Here is a 23,067-nt window from a genome sequence, read left to right on the forward strand (position 1 = left end):
TGAAATAAAGGCCTTAATTTACATAACAATGTGGGTTGTAAAATGAACTAAAAATTGTAGCTGATGAGTGATAAAAATAATTAAACATGGCATAAAAAGTACAACCTAGGGACTAGGGTGGGCCTAAAAAGTAAAGCCTAGGGACTAAGGTAGATCTAAATGTATCTAATAGTTTTATTTTTCAATCTTAAATCTTTATAATTAAAAACTCCCAACCCCCAAATGCATGAATAGCTTTTTTCTTTGTATACTAAGCCAACAATAGGGTAAATACCCTCTGCTTTTACCTGAGGAAGACTAGAAAGTAATATTAATACAGCTTCAGAGTCAGTCACATAAGATTACCTAAAGCTTTAAATAAGCTAATATTATTTTTAAATATTTGCTTTATGCTGGATTTAGAGGTAAAACTTTCATCTCCATTTAGTTAACACATTATGTCTTATGATTTAAACTCACTTGGATGTATGGATTTTGATACTGCCTCAAATCACAGAGTGAAACCTCTTATACACCTAGGATCTCATACTTAATTTTTCAAAGATTATATTGGAATGTGATGTTTATAATTTTGTCTCATGTGGTAGTAAATATGTGGATCAGTTACTTAAATATTTATAAATCAAAGTGAAGAGAAATGATACTTAAAAGAAGGCATGAAACTTCTCTAAAATCCAGAATATTCTTTAACTTAAATAATACAATAATGAACCAGAGAGATGCCTCAATGGGTAAAGGTACAGTCCCATAGGTCTTACGACCTGAAATCAGATCCCATAAGGTGACAGCAAAGTACTGATTACACACACACACACACACACACACAAAAACATACACCATTAATAAAAACATGAATAAACTGAAATTGATTTGTAATTAAGATATAGAATAATCTTTTTAAAAATATGGTATCAAGAAAGACTACAGTTGAAATGTAAGTGTAATTTTAAAAGGATTTTTTTGCTGCTTAGATTCAACTCTGATAGTGTGTCACTTGAATTATAAAATTATAAAGTGTAAATATGAACAAATTGTAACTCTTTATTACTGATCAAATGACATTTTAGATGAAAAAGCTTTTCCTGTTGATTTCTGCCATTAACATTGCTACCTCACCAAACTCGAAGCAAGCAACTTGGGAAATCATAATTTGTTGCATTAAGAAATATATTTGGTTAAATTACATCATCATCTGTGAAGCATTTCTGTTTAATTTTAAATTTTGCAAATTGCAAAATACTCCAGAACATTAAATATTATTTTATACTTTATTTTTTCATGTTTGGTAAAACCATAAGATTTTAATCAAATACTACTTGGTCAGTTAACAGAATTTATTGAGTACTCACTGTGCCTTGGATATGATGTAAGATGCTGGACCACTATAATGCTAGTTGTTATCACAAAGTAATAGGAAAAATAGCACAGTAAGATTATGTCCTCTTCATGATAGTGTCAAAACTGAACTGTCCCAAAACTCTTATCAGCATCCCATAACTTCATTGTAACTGATACTCAAAGACAGACTAGAACACTGCACAGTCCAAAAAAAAAAGTAATTTAAACTTATTAAAATGTAAAATTAAAATTAATTAGGGCTGAGGATGTAGTTTAGAACTCAAGTTAGTGAAGTCATTTCCTTTGTATTTATTGTACTTATTGTATCATACCAGCAAGTTTGAGAAATCTTGTAAGGAATTTAACTAGGTACATGTTTTATTAATAAGATTTCTGCTTCTGTATTTTTAAACAATCTCATTGTCTATGATTAGCACAATTGTTTTACTAAAAGAAACAATGTTGTCTACTTTATTTTAAAATTGTGTGATGTGCTTTAGTACTTATATGCACTGTCGTGAAACATCAGACTCAGAGATACTTTAATGAGCAGTTAAGAACAAAGAGGTAAGTGAACTCTTAAAAATACAGAAAACCTCCTCACTCTTTGTCCTCAGTAATATAAGGAATGAAGAAGACAAAGACAGTTGTCTACTTAAGAGAAGAAACTGTATTTTTTCTATATACAAATGGTCTGGATGGGATGTATAATTTTTGACTTTCAGTTTGCTTTGATTTTGTTTTGATTTTGATAGTAATTAAGTACTCTCAAAAACATCTCAAAATTTAGCTAAATATTTGTTTGTTTGTAGGAACTCTCAGAAAATGAAGTGTTTGGATCTCACTTCTCTGTGCAGTCTTTCTTTTGGAGGGTAATGTTGAAATGCTTTAATATTAATATTCTTGAGTTTCTGTCTCTGGATAGTTATTGTGAATTGAGAAGTCTGGCTCTTAAATCAAGCTCATAAATAGGTATATTCCATTTCCTTCATTGTTGGCTTAATCCTAAGCCATAGCAACAAATCTTTTTTGTCTTCACTTAAAAAGTACTCAGAATTTTATACTTTTGAAAGCATGTCTTCGAAGCTCTTCTTTGTAGGAACAAGTTTATTCAAGCTTTAAGCACTACAGTTCCAGAGACCTCCCAGGTTCTCTATCAGAAGTGCATGGAAGCTCTTTGTCTCACTTGGGAAGATGGGCTTGTTAGTGCTCCATTTCTGTTCATACATCTAGGAGATATACTGGAAATAGGCATTGCTATTCTTTGAAAAACTTGAGTTAGTAAACATTAACTGCTTTTGATTTAAATGAAAATAATATGTAGTAGTCACAGAATTTGTTTTAAATAGCATTAGATTTAATTTAATCATTACTAACTTCATCCTGAGATCTGTCATCTGTTTTGGTTTGTTGGTTTTTTTCCCCTCTTAGGTAACTGCATTATGCACAGCACTTATTTACTAATTTATTACTAGTACCTTCTGATGCTTTAAGACTGTCCTTGAAGCAGCAACATAAACTTCCAGAGGTTCTTCTCCCTTGCCTAAGAACATCTTGGAGCCCTCAATGAGGTGTATGTCTAATCTCGGGGAGATGCTTGGTCTCCCTCTCCTGTCATTCCCTAAGTCTCTGGGTTGCATTTTCTCCTTCTTCTGAAACAGCTGCCATCCATTGTGTCTTCTTTTCCTCTTATTCAATTCTGCTTTCATTATATGCCTTTCCTACTTCCATTTATGTGGGCCATTAAAAGAACCACAATTCCATTCTTACTCTTTATATGAACTCTCCAAGATTCTTGTCACTGAGACAGGAAACTGTTGCTTATAAGCAGAATGTATGGTCTCACTGTTCTGAAGGCAAAGATCCAAATCAGTGTTTGAGTAGGGCCAGCTTTCTTTGAGGGACTGTTTCCCCCAGCTCTTCGTAGTTTTTCCAATGCGGTACATTATTAGAGGTACCCCATGACATTCTCCCTGTGTGTATGGCTCTCTGTCTAAATTTCTCATTCATCAAAACAAAAGGGGAAAAAAACCCATTCAGGCCATGATTTTGTAGCAGCAGACACTGTGAGGAAATTGTTACATTTTTAAGTCTTTGCTATTTTTCTTTCTTGCTTTCAAAGCACTTATATTTTAAAAGTATGTTTTCCCTTTAGAAGTTTGAGATCTGTTGCAGTGTCTCTTTTGCACATTGTCAGGTTCCAAGGTGAAGCCAGGTACTGGCCAGTGAGCCAGTATAAGCCACAGCTGCTTATCTTGCCTGCTTCAACACACACATCTTTTTTGTAGCTTTTTATTGTTATGAGCCTGTTGAATGGTTATAGTGTGCTGTTTCCTTTATACCATCTTTACAGAAGCTGTCTTCACTAAAGTTACTCCATACATTTGCTGAAATAATCATTGTTCCTCTTATGTGTTTTGTCCATAAAAGAGGCTGGCCTCTTTTGAATCCTTAAACAGAAGAGAACTTTTTGCTTATTTGAGAGCAGAATTTGGGACACTCACTCTGTATTCAATTTGTTCTCCGTGCTGCAAACATTTAAAAATGTTAAGTCAAGAGTTACTGCTAGGACCAACTCTGTAATCACTGCCTTTTCCATGCTCCCTTCTCAGGGGTTCTTTCAGCTTCCTTCTACTTTGTTCTCAAATTAGTCTTCCACTTAACAGTGCTTCCTACTTGGTTCTATTCTTCCTTCTCTCAATATTCCTCAATAACCTTTCTCCATTTCTTGAAGCTTCTGATTTTAGAACAAATGTGTAGGTTTAAATTATAGCTTTTGGTACCCAAGATACAGTGGTGAGATCTCTCCTGGGCGCACAACACTAAATGATGACAGATTACTTGAACAAAAGGCAGACTCTTTAAGGGATGTGTATTCTGCCAGTGAGGACACCTAGGCCCAGAGCAGTGATGTCATCTCTCCAAAGAACCCAGAGGATGTGACCTGGAGCAACATTCTTCCCTCTCTGAATGCATAGAAATAAATACTCGGAAGAGTAAGAGACAGCAGGGCTTCCTTTGGGTTGCTGACCAGGGAAACACCCTGCATAAGTGGTCTCTCATTTATTGAAGAGGGGCTTGCTTGACAACCATTCACAAACCCAATAATCAATAATCAAGTCTAGTTAGGATGAGAAATATCTCACATATTCACATCAAAAGTCACCCTGATAACTGGCCCCATAGCTCTCTGCCCATGAAATATTGGTATTTTCATCAACATTTTAGAGATACATTTGCAAAGATGTTTTCCCTGGACATGTTCAAATATGCAACAAGGCTCTAAATAACTCATCTAAAATCTTAACATGGAGTGTGCAGTATGAAAATGCCAAAATAAAACTCATTCTTTTGCAAGGTAACCATTAAAGTTAATAAAAGACATCTTCTCCAGGGCATAGCCAGATAAGCATAATCCTCCCTTAAAAGAAAAACTTCTCTTTGTAACATATAGAGACCATCAACAAAAAGCACAACCAATCAAAATGCAGAGTTGTGGAACCTAGTTCAAAATGGTACCTATCACACACAACTCCAACACCTAAGGCTCAGGGATCGATGCAGAAGAGGGAGTAGAAAGACTGTAAGGACCAGAGGGTTGGGGGGTTTTCTGCGTGGTTGTGTCCTAGAAATGTCAGAAGCTACAGCCATGAAGTCTCACCAGTATAGCTGCCTAAACAGGACCTGAACAAGAATGGAACCAATAGACAACCAAATGGGCAGCAGAAGCTCATGAGGCTTCAACCCTAAACAAAGAACTATAGGCAGCTAAGGAATGCTGAGAGTTGGAGAGTCTTCCCCAGAGAACCTCAACTGGTTATCCAATACCAAATGGTCAGCCTTGAAAACATACATAGAAGTTAAAATTATAGAGACTGAGAAGGTTATAATTATATATTTAGGAATATTTAGATACACATATGAATGAAATCACACACACACACACACACACACACACACACACACACACACCATCAATTAGAGAAAAAGAGGCCATGAATCTGAGAGAGAATGGGGGCACATGGGAGGGTATGAGAGAAGGGAAAGGAAGGGGGAAATAGTCTAGTTATATCACAATATCAAAAAGTAAAACTTAAAAACTTACCTTTAAAAATTTAATGGTATAGGGGCTGAAGAGAAAGCTCTGTAGTTAAAAGCATTCTCCTTTTGTAGAGAATCCATTAGTTCCCAGCACCCAAGTTCCACAGCTCACAACCACCAGTAGCAACAGCTCTCTAAAACCAAACCCCTCTTCACTCCTCCACAGAGACTGTACTCACATGCATACACACACACACACCACACACACACACACGCATGTGCGCATGCATGCATACATGTAATTTAAAATGACTTTTAAGAGAGATTAGTAAAAGAAAGAAAAATTAGTGTGCATGTGTTTCATGAGGAAATAAACTTGTCATTTGTGTTTTAAGGATCAATATGTGTCTTTCAGAGGTGACAAGTTATATTGAGTCAATCTAAATCCCAGTGAGAGCTTGCTTAGCTGGAATATCTTACTTTTCTTGAAAGCAAAATAATGGAAATAAAAGACAAAAGTGACACAGAGGTATTCTAATTACCCAAAAGCATAATATTTAGAATTCATCAGGACAATGTATCTCAGGACAGAGCATTATACAGTGGATATAGCAATTGCCACATTTCTTCTGAAAACAATAAAATTATAGGAATTCAAATTAGATAACTCTAATTAAGTCAGATTTTTATTATACACAGTTAGCTTCCAATGAAAGAAGGGTCATTTCGAATATCTTTCACACATTTAACACGGTTCTATTTCTTCATTTCTTTCACATGGTTTGAATGCTTCTATTTCTTCCCAGTGATTCCACTGAGCAGACATCAAGATTCTGATCAGAGTTAACTGAAGAAACTGTCTTACTAAAGCACTATTGTGGATTAAATATTTTTTAATGGAAAGAACAGGGATATGCCAAGACAGACATAAAAATGGAATAAAGGCAAAGAAGAGTGTGTAGAAAACCAGAAGAGTGCAGAATGACATCAGGGCATGCCTTATGGTCAGGTCAAGCAGAAGTGTGTTAAGTGCAAGGCTGCAGCAGAGGGAAGAGGCATTAACTGTGTAAAACAAGAGTGATCATATGCTCTAGCACTTACATCATGAACAACTCAAGTATACATTATATCCACCCCTAGAAAAGGTCATAGATCATTTCCATTTTATATATGAAAATAAGACTCTTGAAATGTTTATAAATTCTCATTTAAGGTTTTTAAAGAAAAGTCTTATAAGTCAAATCCAGGACTATTATTTTTTTCTTTCCTGCATTATTGGTAAATATGCATAGATATTTTAATATGGAGATATCATTAAAATATGATGGTTTTCAATCAGGATGTATATTGATATCTATTTGGCTACAAATTTAAAGTGGATAGTTAAAACACCATAAACATAATTAATTTCCTGGCAGCATACATTGTATCAAGAAGCAATGAAAGAAAAATTAAGGATAAAATCCAGGAGTTTCTCTGGCCCTCAGTGAATCATCAAGAAAAGGGTTTGGAGTTTTATTATCAGGAAGACACTGCACCAGGCTACACAAAGCACGATCATGCTTTGAGAGGGTGGGTGACTGCAGAACAAATGCCTGTTGGACCTGATCATCCAGCTGCAATTCACCGGAATAAACTCTGGGAAGAGGAAAGGATAGAGCATGCTCGTGTCTTGATTGAGTTGATACTCACTCCACTGCTAGTTTTTACAGCACAAAACAGTCATCTGAAGCTGGCGTTATCTTTTCTTTGTTGTGGCCTGTGGACCATTTGATTAAAGAAAAGCGTGTCTCACCTCTGTGCTGGAAACACAGAGAAGAGCTGACTCTACACATGGCTCATTGTAAGCACACAAACCATGCCTTTCCCTTCAGTCTTTCAGGGCTTGAGTCTCATTTGGAAGGATTAGGATTTACACAAATAACACAATCAGGGTGACAAAACCCAAGGTCCTTTGTCCATATCAGAGAATAGATCAGACTGTTTCCTCAGTCATATGCTTCATATACACAGATTGGTTTTGCTTTGAGTTTTTTTAGTCTGGATATAGACTGAAGGGATCTATCCTGATGCTATTTAGAATTGTAAGGAATATAATTAGTAACTCTTATTAACTACAGTGAGAATATAGATGCACCTACAGTCTATATGGCAGAGTGTACATTCCTGGTGGATATTAGAGGACAATATACAAACAGCATGCATCTGCTTTACTGAATAACATTCACTTAAGTCAGTGCCAACTGATTTACTTCTTTTAATTCTCAGGTTAGCCATTCTCAATAATCTATAACCAGAGTATGTTCTATCTACATGAAAGCCTGTAACAATAAATCTCTTTGAGTCATAAACATTTTAGGCTCCATATTTAAAGAAGGGGTGTGGATAACAGATAAGCAATTCCAAATTAAAATCTCAGTCTTGGCAAGATGCTTGTCATGAAAAACAGGGTGCGAGACTCCAGCTCCAGTAGCTGTTTGCTAAGCTTGCCCTCCAATGTGGCCTAAACCAGGTTCCAGACCGTCCTGATTCAGTCCTCCTCAGGGTGATGTGCCTAAGACTGAGGCTCTCCTCTCCTCATACCCTGTTACCCCTCATACCCTCTGCCCCACCATGGTAATCTCCTCCAGAGTTCCTGGTTCAGCTTCCCCTGCCTTGCCTCCCACTGCCTGCCAGTGTCACCAGGGGAGGGATCTCTGTGACTTTTTTGTTTCCTTTGGTTGCTCTCATGAATGGCAAAGGCACAAAAATAAGTGGAACAAATCTCTGTTAATTTAGATATTTTTAAAAATTTCGTAAGATTCACTGCTGAAATGAAAGATGAACACAATCAATTATTGTTGTCCCTGTAACTTTTATTTTTCTTGAGCCTGTCTCTGTTTTCACATTGGAAAAAAATGTATCCAAAAATTTATGGCATCAAATTTGTGGGAAAAATTTCTTTCTGATACATCTATTAACAAAACACTAAAACCATTAAGCAGGATCCATCACCCTGCAATTCTTGCTAGGCAATATCACCCTACTAAAAACCAAGTAGCAGCTGAACGCGACATTGCATTACTGCTCGTCCTCACTACACTACAAGGACATTTCTGAAAGGGACTTGAAAATCAAGGACATATTTTTTTTTAAATCAATGTTACATGCTGTTTAAAACAAGAGTGTTAGACCTCTAACCATTCATCCCGTCCAGACGAGCGAGCCTGTTCTTCCCATCCTGGGCTTTGGCAGGATTTACAAGGGAGCTCCACCAGTTATTTCACTGGCTTGCTCTGTCTCAAATGAACGTTTATTCTGACACAGACTTCAGTTCTGAAAACTACTTCCTAGTTGAATGTTTTAGGCACATGAACAGATTTAATATTCTTGCATTTTTTCCCAAAAAATAAAAAATAAAAGTAAACTAACCTTCTCTTTAAAGTGCCAACTAATTAGTCCTAAAATCTTACTAAAGCTATGTATTATTGACTAATTGCTTCAGACTTTGACATTCATGGTGTTAGATGACATGCTGATGTTCTATATTAGTTCTAAAACTGGATGAATGTTTCTGATGTGAGTGGTCCTCAAATACTGATAGGAGGATCATACAGTGTACATGTGATAAAGACCCAGTTCTTCAAACCCCAAACTGAATCATATCCAATTAGGACCAGACCCAAGATTTAATAAGTACTTATCTGAGAACAATGCTTCAAATAGTCAACTACTAGGTGTAGCCTGTGGAGGGGAAATCATTGGATCTCTTCATTATTCCTTCCTGTTAGTTGCCCAATGAGTGGTTCTTGTTAATGATTATTAGCACTTCAATAAATGTGTATTGTTTAAACTCATTCTATGAGAAAATATTAATAAAGGGAGGTAACAAATAATTTTCATAATTGTTCAGTAGGTATTTACTGCACTTTAAATTGTCCAAATAGTCAGAATAAGATGCTTTTTTGAGCAATATATTTAAAAGCACTACTAAATACTTCAAAAAGTACAAGTAATATCCATGCTAGAGTGAATAGTGAATAATATTTATGATTAGATAAATTAATAATAGAACACAGGTGAGGGCCAGTGTGCATATGAATGTTGTAATGCTTAAAAATAGGGTCTCTCATATTTAAGGGACATCAGAATCACCTAGTAGGGTGATTAAGCCAAAGCTGAGCCCAACCCTCAGGGTATCGGATGCCACTGCCAATGAAAGGACCAAAGACCTTGAATTTCTGATAAGTTTCCTGGTAACACTGATGCCCTGTTCAGTGGACCACACATTTATAGGTATGCTATATAGAGGCTACACACTACTGAAGCAGAGTTAGGGACCAGAGGGCCATCAGTGTTAGTAGGGAGCAAGTGACTAGAGATACCGTGGGCCATCAGTGTTAGTAGGGAGCAAGTGATCAGAAGTACTATGGGACATCAGTAGATTTGGGGATGCTGTTAGCTATGGAGTTCTGCTCATCACCATCCCTTTGATAAGATCCTTAGAACCCTAGTCTTCTCATGGAAAGGGAGGCTGCTGTGGTTTATGGAACATAGTTTTATACATGTTCCTCCTACATGTACACTGAAGGGAATTCTTCACCTACACAGTACCATAGACAACTGTTTTGAAAACCAAGAAAAATAAATCCAAGAAAGGGGCCAACATGCCAAAATTACACAGAAATTTCTAGAAAGATGTGATTATAGTCTTCTCTTAGTGTGTGGTGGTTGAGAGGGGATACCATTTGACTACTCACTATGAATACAAAGAAAGTCCAGAAATCAAACTGATGTAGTGTTTAGAGCCCACACTTTAAATCCTTCTAGATTGTTTACAATAATTAATACATCATAAGTGCCACATAGCTAGCTATCATACCAAATTGTTTAGAGAGTGGCAACAAGAAAAGTTCTGTAAATGTTTAGTACAAAAGTGTTTTTGAATATTTTCAGTCAGTCATTAATTACATGTATGGATTGAGCAGTTGTGAAAGACCAATTGTGCTTGGTGCCTTTATTTTGCTGGTTTTGATTGCCTAACCTTATATTTCCTCCTTTACCTTGTACTGTTATTAACTTTCCATATTTCATGGCCCAAACTAAATCTTTATCTATTTAATGACTATGCTGTTGACTCAAATTATGAACTTACCCAATTAAATCTGTGGTGAATTACTGAGTTTCTTGTGAGAAATGTGCCATTTAGAACAACAGTTATTGAAAAAAATCCCTTAAAAATCTCTGGTCAGTTTATCTCCAGAACCTTTGTGTTCTTGTTAGCCCATTACAAAGGTCATCTGAATTCCCACAGTGGTTAACCGTGTTTACAGTTTGCTCCCTCTCATCTTGGGTCTCCTGTGTTGCTTAGGAACTTGGCTTCTAGGTTCTAAGAAAGCATTTCTTTGTAAAGAAGGCATTTGGTAGATCCTTTCTGGAGAGAATGCTCTTCCCTTCTCGTTTATTTATGTTCTCCTGTGAAAAAAAGAGAGAAAGATGTAACAGGAAGAATAACAAGAGGTGTATGTTTCAGGTGTCCTACTGTGGAAGAAACCATCTCAGCACTGTTAGCTGGTGATGTGCAGCCCAGACGGTGCCCCATATCAGCACTGTTAGCTGGTGATGTGCGGCCCAGATGGTGTCCCGTCTCACATTTGCTGTGACCGGGACTTCACTTGCTTCTGGAGAGTAGGTGGAAGAAAGCATCCTTCAGTACACTGTCTGTCAGGAATATACATTCACTCATGTGATAAAGCACATGATCTGATTTCCTGAATTCATCATGTAGGAAATCCTCCTCTGGAAAGTTACCTCTTTATCAATAATCAGTTTAACTGAATTTTGTGTTTTTATGTTTAAATCATTATTATCTTTAAGCATGTAAGACTGTGTCTGACCTTATTTTGGGAAGACATTAAGATTAAAACCCAGAAATTCAAGGTTTTAGTCACACATCCAGCATTTAGTAGCTCAACACTCTGTTTCTCAATTGCACATCAGTAAACAGGGACTCAGGCCTTGCTTTTCTACATAGAGTTTCAGTTGAAGCCAAATGCTACAGTGTACATATACACACTTTTAAATTTTGAAGCCATATGAATTGACAGCCATTAGTTCGTGTTCTTTAATAACAAAATGGCCTTTTTACTGTTGTAACATGTGTTTGCCTCCTCTGCCAATCATACTTCTCAACAAAGCTTCCATAGCCAAAGTCTAAGAACTCTCTTTAAGTGCTGCTGTTAGGGGTAATCTCAACATCAGCTGTTCAGTCAATCAATCAATCAGTCGGAATCTAGTGATGGGGTAGTTCAGTGGTAGAGTGCTTGCCTACATGCAAGGGGTTCCAGGTTCAATCCCCAATACTATCAAAAATAATCAACTGACATGACAATACAACCCTGAAACAAAGGACAATCCTTAGTCATTGTTTGATGCAATGAATTCTAAACAATTATTTTGAGAAATGCTTTGTTCAAACAAAATCTAATGTAGAAACTCAGTGTGTGGTACAGATGGAGACAAAGCACCTCATGAAGGAAGCAGGGTTCTATGGAACTTGCATGCACTTTCCAAGTCGTCTCTTGTTCTTCAGGTCTCATTGGAACACTGCTCTTGAGGCCCACAGGTGAGGGGTATGTTCATGTTAATAAGACAGCATCAATATCCAAAATTTGCTGTTGAGCAAGTGTTGTTTGCAAATGAAGATTTCCATTGAGATATTGCCAATACTAGGACTGCTGTCTTTTGAAGCATGTAGTTTCTGTTTTCCTGAACAAAGCACCTTGAAAACTGAACTTTCGATGAGCACATGTACAATTGGCCATGACATTACAATGGTGTAGAGAAGCTCTGCGGGGATGGTCAAAATGGGAGGATGAGTGGACAAGGCAGTCTGTAAGTTCAGGAGGCTGATGGAGAAGGAATTCAGTGTCAAATACAGCTAACATATAATTTACATATGGAGAGCTGAATTTCTTCATGAAACAACTGTAAATGGGTCAAACACGCATATCAACAGAAACAGTAATTCTCTAGCCATTCTTGACACTGAATCCAGATGGAGGGAGTTTACTGTGTTGCTCTTTCTCTCATTTGCTTTCAGTGTCATTCAGTTTTTAAAATGATGTGGATATTTTAGCAGATTCATTAAAATTTTGATTTTGTTCACTGGACTGAATGTTGTGATTTATAATTGAGCATATTAGAAATTATTAAAGTATTCATACACCAGAATGAGGGGAAAATCTAGAATCATATCAATGTAAGTCACATTTTAACTTAAAAATGATTGTAAATATTTGTGACACAAGTTTCAGACAAAGGCAAGGTGTCTGGGTGAGCATATTGTTTAGTTTTGTATTTGCTGGTTCCATAAGTAGTTTTCTGGAAAGTCACTGACTCCCCTAAGACAGTAAGATGGGTTAACATTTTCTGAGTCTAACTTGCAACTAATCTCTTAGCTAAAGCCATCTGCAAAATCCATTAACATAAAAAATGACTCTTAAAACTTAAAAACTTAAAAATTAAATAGAGCAGTATAGCTGTCGTCTCTGATACTTATTTTAGACATATTTTGATGCAGGCATATCTATGTCTTTTAACTGTAGGAGCCAAGAAGCTGTAGTGCTTGAGTATTCCTCAAATATAACAAATACATCCTGAGATGATAATTTCATAATCTGTTAATAATTTTATAATTAATACATAATACTCCATAAATTATATTTTCTTTAAACAACAATAGTTGACTAACTTTTCTTTGAAAAACTATACAAGAAAAAAGAGCAAGGTCAACTGAGAGCTTGCAGCTTAACCCACAATAAGCTAACTTATTTTTTCTTTGCCAAAGTTTCAGACCCAAAGCTTACGTCTGTCAGACCAGCACAGGAAATCACACCTGTGGAGAGGAATCGTCAGCATCACCCTGATTGAGGGCCGAGACCTCAAAGCAATGGATTCCAATGGCTTGAGTGATCCCTATGTGAAGTTCAGATTGGGTCATCAGAAGTACAAGAGCAAGGTAGGTCTCCATCTGGCTGTGTTGTCACTGCTGGGAAAGTATTGACCAGCTAGTAGCCAGGCTTTAGGAGAGGTGAACACTGGATGCCTTTGAAATGAGAACTTTGGAATACAGTGTTGAAGCAGAGCTGGTAGTCTGTGCCTACGAGGGCCTTGAGCCACTCTGCAGTTCTGTATCACTGCCTTCATCTATTACACAGGAACCAGCAATCTGCACACTTGTGAAATTTCAGAGAAAAAGGCAACACTGTCCCAGAAAGAGTATAGCGCATCCCCGCACAGAAGTGCTGAGGGCGTGGACCAGCACCAACACTGCTGGCATCAGTGATACAGACATTATTTTGCATTCAGTGAAAGTCTTTCAAATTACTCTGTGTCATGTTATCCAATCCTACTTTGATCAATATGACACCAAAGGCATTTTTAAAATTGTTTTTGCACTTTTATTTAATCATATAACTTTTGAGTTTTATATCCTACTTCAATAAAATGTACAATTATATTCACATCTGTTCTTCCTCCCCTCCCAGATCTGCCAACTATTTTCTTCTTCAAATTGATTCCCTAACTTGTTCCTCGCTTCCTTCCTTTCCTCCCTCTCTCCTTCCTTCCTCCTTCCATCCCTCCTTCCCTCCCTCCCTTCTTCCATCCTTTTTTACTTGCTTTTCTCCTTTCTTTTCTTTTATCCGTTCCCATGCAAGCAGTATCAACTGCTGTGTGTCCATGATTGCCATGCAGGACTTTTAAAACGTACTTAGGGAAACAAAGGTTCAAACCCCTGCTATTGATGTGAGTCGTGTGCAAAGGCACATGTTATTTATTCTCTTTGTGTGTCAATTTCCCCTTCTGCAGAAATAGAACTAAACTAATGCCTACCTAAGCAACTTATTGTAGAGAGTAAATGAATGTATGGTAGATACACAAAGGGTTAAAAATATTTCTGTGATCCTAAGTACCCAGTAAATGCTGAAAGCAGAGGGAAGAAAATTAGTGGCAGGAGTAATATTTTTAGAGTAATAATTTTATTCTTAGTGATAATATATTAAGTAATATCAGTAGCATGTTATTTATGAAACTAATTATGACCAAGACTTACTGACCATAGCTACATCTTGTTATGTCCAATTATAATTGCTTTCAGTTTTAACAACTGGCATTCATAGACAGCTTGGGATGAGTACTCCTATCCATCCTGAATTACATAAAGGGCACACTCCATTTTTGTGAAAATTCCTGCCTTTAATGTACTTATTTTCATAGATTTTGGGTCAATACCCTGTCTGGTTCCCTTCTAGCCCAGAAAATCTTCATCAGTACTTAAGGTAATTCAAAATATCACAAAACAGGTTCATTACCAGGCAGTGAATATTGTTACCAGGCTGTTTCATAATCTTATGGAGGCCCACATTGAAGATTTAGACATAATTTTAGCTGGAAGAAAGTTGTATGGGAAAGACAGTCTTAATATCAAACACTAAAAAGTTAGTCTGTTTATGACCTGATAAAAAATATGAATTAGGCTGGGCGGTGGTGGCGCACGCCTTTGCTACCAGCACTCAGGAGGCAGAAGCAGGCAGATCTCTGTGAGTTCGAGGCCAGCCTGGACTACCAAGTGAGTTCCAGGAAAGCGCAAAGCTACACAGAGAAACCCTGTCTCGAAAAACCAAAAAAAAAAAAAAAAAAGATGAACTATATTCCAAATGTCATAGGAGTTCATCTAAGCTAAAGAGGACATTTGAATTATCATAGCACCCATCTAGTTCCATGCATATTTTCTACCAGGAGCTTAAGAACAAATTTTGAAACAGCTACTATTTCAAAAAATAGATATCTATGACCTCTTCTGTCTTCTCTCAGTTAACGTAATTTGCATGTTATAGTGGGCTTCATTTTATAGTTCTGCTCTTTAGATATGAAATATGAAGCCCACTATGGACGTGTGCCTCTTTTGATCTTTCTGCCCATGATCTATGGCAGATTAATTTCAGATTGTGAACTTTGAAGTTGTGATTCATTTGCGTTACCTCTGCACATCATATATGTCATTGCTTTCAAACTGTTTGCATCTAAGGCCCATCTATGCTGTGTTAAAAAGAGAAAAGGCCTTCATACTACCTGCTTATAACACAAATGGCAAGAGAAACAAATATGATTGTGGCCTAGCCAAACGCTACATGGGATTTTATAGCACATTAATATTGGTAACTTTGTTTATTGACTTACTGGGTATCTTCTCTGAATATTCAAAAGCACAAAATTTCAGTCTAGACATCCTTGTTGTTCAACAACACAGATAACACCCTGTGTACAGTCTCCCTGTATGGGAAGTGGAATAGCACAGTGTTGCTAAATATGAAAGGCAACGTAAGCTAAACTGTCCCAAATCTCCTTGTTATTCCTTCTGCCTCCACATAACTTGTTGTCTGTTTTTCATGTACTTTAGACACCAATGTGCACAGAGCAGGAAAACAGGAACTCTGGGGATTGCCATCTTCCCTTATTACAAGATAACTGACTCTGTGTTCTTTCTTCAAGCAATGGGAAAATGTTAGTGTCTGAATGAGTTGTTTCACTGACAGGCTGCCTTTTCTATGTATTTCCTATTTCTAACCTGTTGTGTAAGATAGTCGGCCGGGCAGTGATGGCGCATGCCTTTAATACCAGCACTCGGGAGGCAGAGCCAGGCGGATCTCTGTGAGTTCGAGGCCAGCCTGGACTACCAAGTGAGTTACAGGAAAGGCACAACGCTACACAGAGAAACCCTGTCTTGAAAAACAAACAAACAAACAAACAAAAAGATAGTCAATGGCTTACTTCTGATTTTCTGATTCTCTGGACATACCCGTGAATCTACACAGCAACAGAGATCCTGGTGACATGTGCCGTGGAAAACCCAGAGTCTTGAGTTGAACTACTGCCCTTAGCAAGATTTTCTGCATAATGTCTCAAGTTGATTGTTAAACGCTACTATTGGTAACACAATAACTTTTGGCCTTTGCAGATTATGCCCAAAACTTTGAATCCTCAGTGGAGGGAGCAGTTTGATTTTCATCTCTATGAAGAAAGAGGGGGAATCATCGACATCACTGCCTGGGATAAAGATGCTGGGAAAAGGGATGATTTTATTGGAAGGTTTGTACAAATTGGTATTGTATTTGCCTGAGAGATGACAGGTTTTTTTTTTTTTTTTAAGAATATATTCTTTAAATCCAGTTATCAACAGTTTTGAAAGAATGAAACATTCCATTACAGCGCCACTTAGCACTGAAAACATAGATTCAAAGAATGGCCAGTAGGTGGCAGCTTTGCCTAGTTGATGGACAGGCTATTCCAATGTAATACCCAGAATTTTCTCCAGATGTCAGAGTTATTGTGCACAGAAGTTATGGGAGCTGAAAAAGAGGAATTTAATCTGATATGGGACGCTTAGAGAACAAAGAACATGTTCAAGGATGGAAAGTGATCTCCGATAATGTTTGTTTTCACAATGCATATTGTAACAATAAAGTGCATTTCCTATAACTCCCTACAAGCTTCCTTATAATCTTTTAGGAGTTCATAAATCTGTAAAGAGTTCCAGCATTTTAGAAAAGGAAGAACATAAGTGAGGCAGATCCATGTTAATCTGATAACACAGCAAAATGTGTTCAAAGGCTCGAAGGACATTTCTCTTCAAAGCTAAGGCTCTTTGGGTCTACTACTTGTATGATCGGAATTGTGTTTTGATTAAAAAGCCTATTTTTATATTCTTGACAGTTACATGTGCATTGTATCAAAATGTGTGAAAACTTGCCAGCATAGAAAAAAAATCACAGTGTGTTGAAGGGTTTGTTATTTAAAAAAAAAAAAAAAATCTTTCTTCGATGTAGTTCACAGGAATTCCAAGTCATTGAGTTGCAATCCAAAGAGAATTCATACATTCCCAGAGTGAAAAGAATTTTAGTCTAAAAGTAAAAACAGGAATCCAAACTGACATTCAAGGCTCTTCATTTTTATTTAAATGATTCTGACACATCAATTTAAGCAATAGCTTTCACCATATGCATGTAATATGGGAGATTAAGCTAAGTTTCAGTTAATCATTAATACCTAGCTTTGTAAATGAAGTTGGGGGAACACCACTGTTATCTAGGAATTGCATTATACTTTAATCCTTTTTAAAACAGAGGTCTCTGTTGGACTTTGCCCCTCAGAAAAATACTATTATCAGAGTTCTCTGGAAGTCATTTTGTTCTTTTTGGTATCGACCACTAGCTTGAGTCACAGCAAATATCCGCCAGTCTCAGAAGCAGTTTTCTATGGCTGTGTTTGACTACATCTCCCTCCTCAGGCTGTGGTCTCTCTCAGGGAATTAGATTCTAGCTGTTCTGAGGACACTTATTTATTTTTCATAGTTTAAGCAACAGTGCCTGTCTGGGTAATCAGATAATCCAAGTGGAGCCTGCTCCCTCCTTACTTTAAATTCAAACTATCTGGAACGAAGGGGCTGTGGTCTAAAACCTGCTGGCTTCTGCCCTTGCTGCTGTCAACGTGGAGGGCCAAAATGACTTGTCCATTTTCTGTTTTTCTGCATAATGACAGATATCATTTAAGCATTACTTCCTGAGGGAAATTTTTCCAGCTTTGGATATTGTAAACTGTCACAGCCCATTTTGTACAGGCTTTTCCCTTTTCCCCAACAGAAAACATGTTGGGCAGAGGAGGGCACATCTGCATTACTCCACCTTGCTTCTGGGCTTGTTATGGTTTGTTCAATGTTTATTTTCAACTCTGGGCCACATATTCTTTTGGATGTATGTTTTGTGAATGTAAACTCAATAGAAAGGCTAGTCTGTTCATGATAAAAAGCCAGGCTATCAGTTAAAGAGACATGTTCCAGTCTGGAATGGTGAGGCATGAATATTTCAGCGGTGAAAACTCACCTTCCTCTAGTTTCACTCAAACTCATAAAGTCAGGCTTCTGCCCCCAACCATCTACTAGAGCTGTTCCCATCCGGCCACCTGCAAATCCCAAGTCATGTGACCTGATGGCCACCTTGCCTGACTCAGCAGTGCAGAAGGGACTGGCTGATGGCTTCCTTACTTTGAAGCAGGTTTTTCATTTGGCTTCCAAGATACCATAGTTCCTCCCATCCTGTGGTCTCCTGTGAACATTTCCTCCCCCATGTTCTCACAGAACAGTTCCAGAGCCAATGCTTTGGACCTGAACCCTTCACTCCTTCTCTGCCAGCACTTGCCCTCTATGAGTTTATCCTTCCTATGTTTCCTGTACGTCTCAGGACTGCTGACTGCCAATGTGCTGGTCATTCTGATAACACCCCTTTCAATCCCCATCCTCATTTCCAACTCACTACTCTACTACTGGAATAATTAACATGCTTCTTCTATTTAAACACCCCAGAGTTAAACTTCAGCCTCCCAATCCCAGAAAGCTGGGTTTTCCCGGGTCTTTTGCTAACACTAAAAGTATCAGAGCCGGCTTCTTATTCTTTCTTTTTTCTCACTTTCATCAAATACACCAGCAGTCCACTCCTTCATCAAAGCTGCAGCCTAGATCTTCCAGGAGACTTGCCTCTTCAAGAACCTACACATAGCAGTAGCATCAGCTATAAGAGAAGCCTTCAATGCATGGACCTTTAGAGGCCCCACATCACCTCTATGGCTGTAGCACCAGCCTGGCTAACCACCTGCTTCCCTGCAGACCATGGCCACAGCCAGTCCACCTTTCTCTCCATCTGACAGTCTATTTCCAACACAGTCACCAACATCACATTTTTAATTTAATAAAGTTTTTTCCCCAAATATGCAGTCATCTGAGCTGTTCCTGCCTCTTTCTCAGCAGCTGGGGGCTCCATCCTTAGAATTTCCGGTGTAAATCACTTCAACTCTGTGGTCTTTACTAAGGGGCTGCCTTGGCTAACTGAACCTTCAGGTTCTTGGAATCCACAACTGAGACCACAGTCAGGAGCTCCCTGGAAGTCTGTCAGGAGAATAATAGCTCGATGAGCCAGGGCACGGTTGCTGGGTTGGCCTCTTCATCCTGACCACTTTTTTTGCTCCTGGACATCTGGGTCTTTTCCTTTCTCACCTGGCTTTCCAGTATCTTCATCCTAGTTGTTCTTAGCTGCTTTTTCAAGGCTCAGAGAGTGGTAGAGACCCAACAACTTCACTTATACACAGGCTGTAAAGATCATTTAAAGCTGTATTTAATCTTTATGTGATAGGTGTCTATGTTTGTGTGTGTGCCATGGCACACGTGAAGTGAAGGTCAAAGACAGCACTGTGGAGTCTGTTCTCTCCTTCCTTCTGTATATGCATTCCAGGGATTGAACTAAGTCCCCAGGTGCACAGTAAGCACCTTTATTTATTGAACCATCTCTGCAGTCCCAAGAGAAAAAAGTTAAGGCATAAATAAAATAATTTAAGTCCTCTACTCAAAACCCTTCACTTGTTTCCCATTAATGGTCTGGGTAGAAGCAAAGTCCTTGCTATGGACAATTGTGTTCTGCATGGCTCCAAACCTCTGTGCTGAAATGCTGTCATATTTCCTCCCTGCCTTCTGGCCATAATGAACACTGGGCTGTTCCCCATCACACCAGACACTGCACCATCTGTGACACTTTTCTTAAGTCATTTGCCTATCTTGCTCTTGTGCTTTCTTAGGCCTATTTTCTTAGTGTTCTCTTCCTCCTGCTCTGCTAATATTCTATAGACTCAGCCACCGTTTGGTGCACTGTGTGTCTTCCTTACTGCATTTGATCATCCATTTCACTGTCCTTGAACACGAACTCCATGACTGGAGGACAGTTGAGTGTCTATTTACTGTAGCATCCTCAGAAAGTGTGTGACACATATGCTCAATAAATATTCTTTAATTTGAAAACAAACATTTGAAGCTTGATTTAATACTAGTAATTATGATTATTCATTTTTTTAATAAAGAAGAGTCTGATACCAGATGTTAATATATTGTCAATATGACCATAATCTGGTGGAAGGCACAAACTTCAAATACAATTTTAGAAAAATGTATGGATATTATACTATAGAAAAACTAATGAGTTATAGTATAAAAGTATCTGCATAATGCCTGTGCTTAAAATGCTAAACTAATATATTTAGGGGAAAAATGATCCTATACATTATTAAGATTATTTCACCACAACATTTTTTTCTTTTTCCTCTCAGTTATATTTCCAAACCACTAGTTCACGACATATTTCCCCATCAGTACAACTCATTTCATTTCCTAAAGACATTCTTTTTATATCCTTCACAATATACATTACCCCAAATCCCTTCCTCTATACCCAATCTATCTACCATTTCCTATCTTCTTTACAAATTCTTATTGCTTGAAATTCCCCAGATAAACAATATTAAAATATACTTATAATTCTTACCTATTTTGTAAAAATTAAGTTACTCTAAATTGCATGTATTTCTGCAAGTCCTTGTGGGGATATGTTTGTTACTGAGCACAGGTGTGTACAGAAGCAGAGGAGTTGGATCCTCCTGGAGCTGAGTTATGGGTGGTTGTTTTCCTCCTGATTTGAGTGCTGGGAACTGAACTCAGGTCCTTTGGAAAAATAGTATGTGCTCTTAAGCACTGAGTCAAGCTCTATAATTCAGCTCTTGACATGCCAAATTTAAAATACTACTAAAGCTTCATGATATTTATAACTTATTACAATCTAATGCTTCCTATTTCTTACTGCATACTTATTTTTTTTAATTTTTTCCCTTTTTTATTATATTTGTGTTTTAATTTTACACATCAGCCATGGGTTCCCCTGTCCTCCCCCCTCCCGCCCCCACCCCCACCTTCCCCCCATCCTCTCCCCTCCATTCCCAGATCTCTTCCAGGGCCAAGACTCCCCTGGGGATTCATTTAAACTTGGTAGACTCAGTACAGGCAGGTCCAGTCCCCTCCTTCCAGGCTGAGCAAAGTGTCCCTGTGTAAGACCAAGGTTCCAAACAGCCAGCTCATGCACTAAGGACAGGTCCCGGTTCCACAGCCTGGATGCCTCCCAAACAGTCCAAGCCACTCAATTGTCTCACTTATCCAGAGGGCCTGATCCAGCTGGGGACTCCACAGCCTTTGGTTCACAATTCATGTGCTTCCATTCGTCTGGCCTTTCGTCCCCATGCTTTTCCCAATCCTGGGCTCAATAATTCACGCTCCCACAGTCCCTCCTCCTTCTCGACAACTAGACACACGGAGCTCCACCTGGGGCCTGGCTGAGGATCTCTGCATCCACTTCCATCAGTTATTGGATGAGAGTTCCAGCACGACTGTTAGGGTGTTTGGCCATCTGATCACCAGACTAGGTCAGATCAAGCTTTCTCTCGATCACTGCCAGCAGTCTACAGAGAATGTATCATTGTGGACCTCAGGGGACCTCTCCAGCACTCTGCCCACTCCTGTTCTCATGTGGTCCTCATCCATCATGGTCTACCATTCCTTGTTCTCCCTCTCTGTTCCTGATCCAGCTGGGATCTCCTGCTCCCCCAAGCCTCCCTTCCCTCAAATTTTGCCCTTCATTTCTCCCACTCTTGTCCAGGTTGTTCATGTAGATCTCATCCATTTCTCTGTCATTTCACCACAACATTTTAATTGACATATAAAATTGTACCTATTTTTAGGGTATCATGTATATCAAGATATATATTGTGTTACGTTGTAATCAAGGCAAGCATATCTAAATCTTTAGGAACTTATTGCTGTTGGAAACATTTACAATCTTTCATGTAGATTATACATGTAGACACAATATTGTTACCTAAAGCCACACTGTTGGAGCACAGTGCACCAGAACTGCATCTCATCCTGACCAGTCAGCATTTCCCCATCCTCCATCCCTCTGTTCTTCCAAGACTTTTGATCCTCTAATCTACTTTCAACTTTTGTGAAGTCTGCCTCTTTAGACTCCATGTCAGTTAGATCAGGGCACTAATTAATTTTCTATGCATGGATTATTTCACTAGGTGAAATGATCTTCTGTTCTGTCTGTGTAGCCATAAATAAATACATTCCATGCTTCTTTACACTTTAGAAAGCTCTAGTATCAAAAACAGAATTTCATTATTTAATGAACAAGTAATATTCTACTGTGAATATGAATTATCTATCCTTTATCCATCAGTTGATGGATAGTAATGTTATGTCTACTTCATGGATACTGTGAGCAATACTGCATTAAACAGAACAGTCAAGAGTCTGAAGTATTTTTGTATTTTTTCCTTCAATTGTTTCACTGTTTTAGATCTGTCATAAAGTCTTTGATCTATTTTGAATTGGTTTGTATACCTGGGGAGAGAGCATGTGGATATCCAGTTGTCTTAAGACAACTTGAAGAGTCTGCCTATGCTCTGCTCCATGTTCTTAGTGCATTTGCTGAACATCCTTAGTTGTGGATACTTTGTGTTACCTCAGGCTCTGAACTCCACTCCATTTGTCGAAGTGTCTTCATTAGCTCTGTGATGTATTTGAAAGTCAGGTAGTATAATGAGTTCAGCTGTTTGTTTGCTTGTCAATGCTAGATTTTTGTGGAATGTTGTTCATACCCTGATAGAAACTACATTGTGTCTGGAGGTCAGTTTTTAGAGCATGGACATTTTTAAAAAATTATTATTAATAAAATTTTCATTTATTTTACATTCCAACCACAGTTTTCCTTCCCTCTTCTC

At 38.0% G+C, this 23,067-nt stretch overlaps 1 protein-coding gene across 2 annotated transcripts in view; it reads left to right on the plus strand.

Moving 5' to 3' along the window:
• Positions 1 to 23,067, plus strand: part of Mctp1 (multiple C2 and transmembrane domain containing 1) — a 583,339-nt gene that overhangs the window by 366,724 nt on the left and 193,548 nt on the right. Inside the window, exons 7-9 of one of the 2 annotated variants that reach the window (XM_036206958.1) lie at positions 2,151 to 2,210; positions 13,208 to 13,378; positions 16,379 to 16,509. In XM_036206958.1, the coding sequence (XP_036062851.1) occupies positions 2,151 to 2,210; positions 13,208 to 13,378; positions 16,379 to 16,509 (362 nt within the window). The remainder of the gene's footprint in view (positions 1 to 2,150; positions 2,211 to 13,207; positions 13,379 to 16,378; positions 16,510 to 23,067) is intronic. The other variant, XM_036206959.1, reaches the window with a different exon arrangement.

The sequence above is a fragment of the Onychomys torridus genome, chromosome 15 (genome assembly GCF_903995425.1).
Source record: "Onychomys torridus chromosome 15, mOncTor1.1, whole genome shotgun sequence".
NCBI classification, from domain to species: Eukaryota; Metazoa; Chordata; class Mammalia; order Rodentia; family Cricetidae; genus Onychomys; species Onychomys torridus.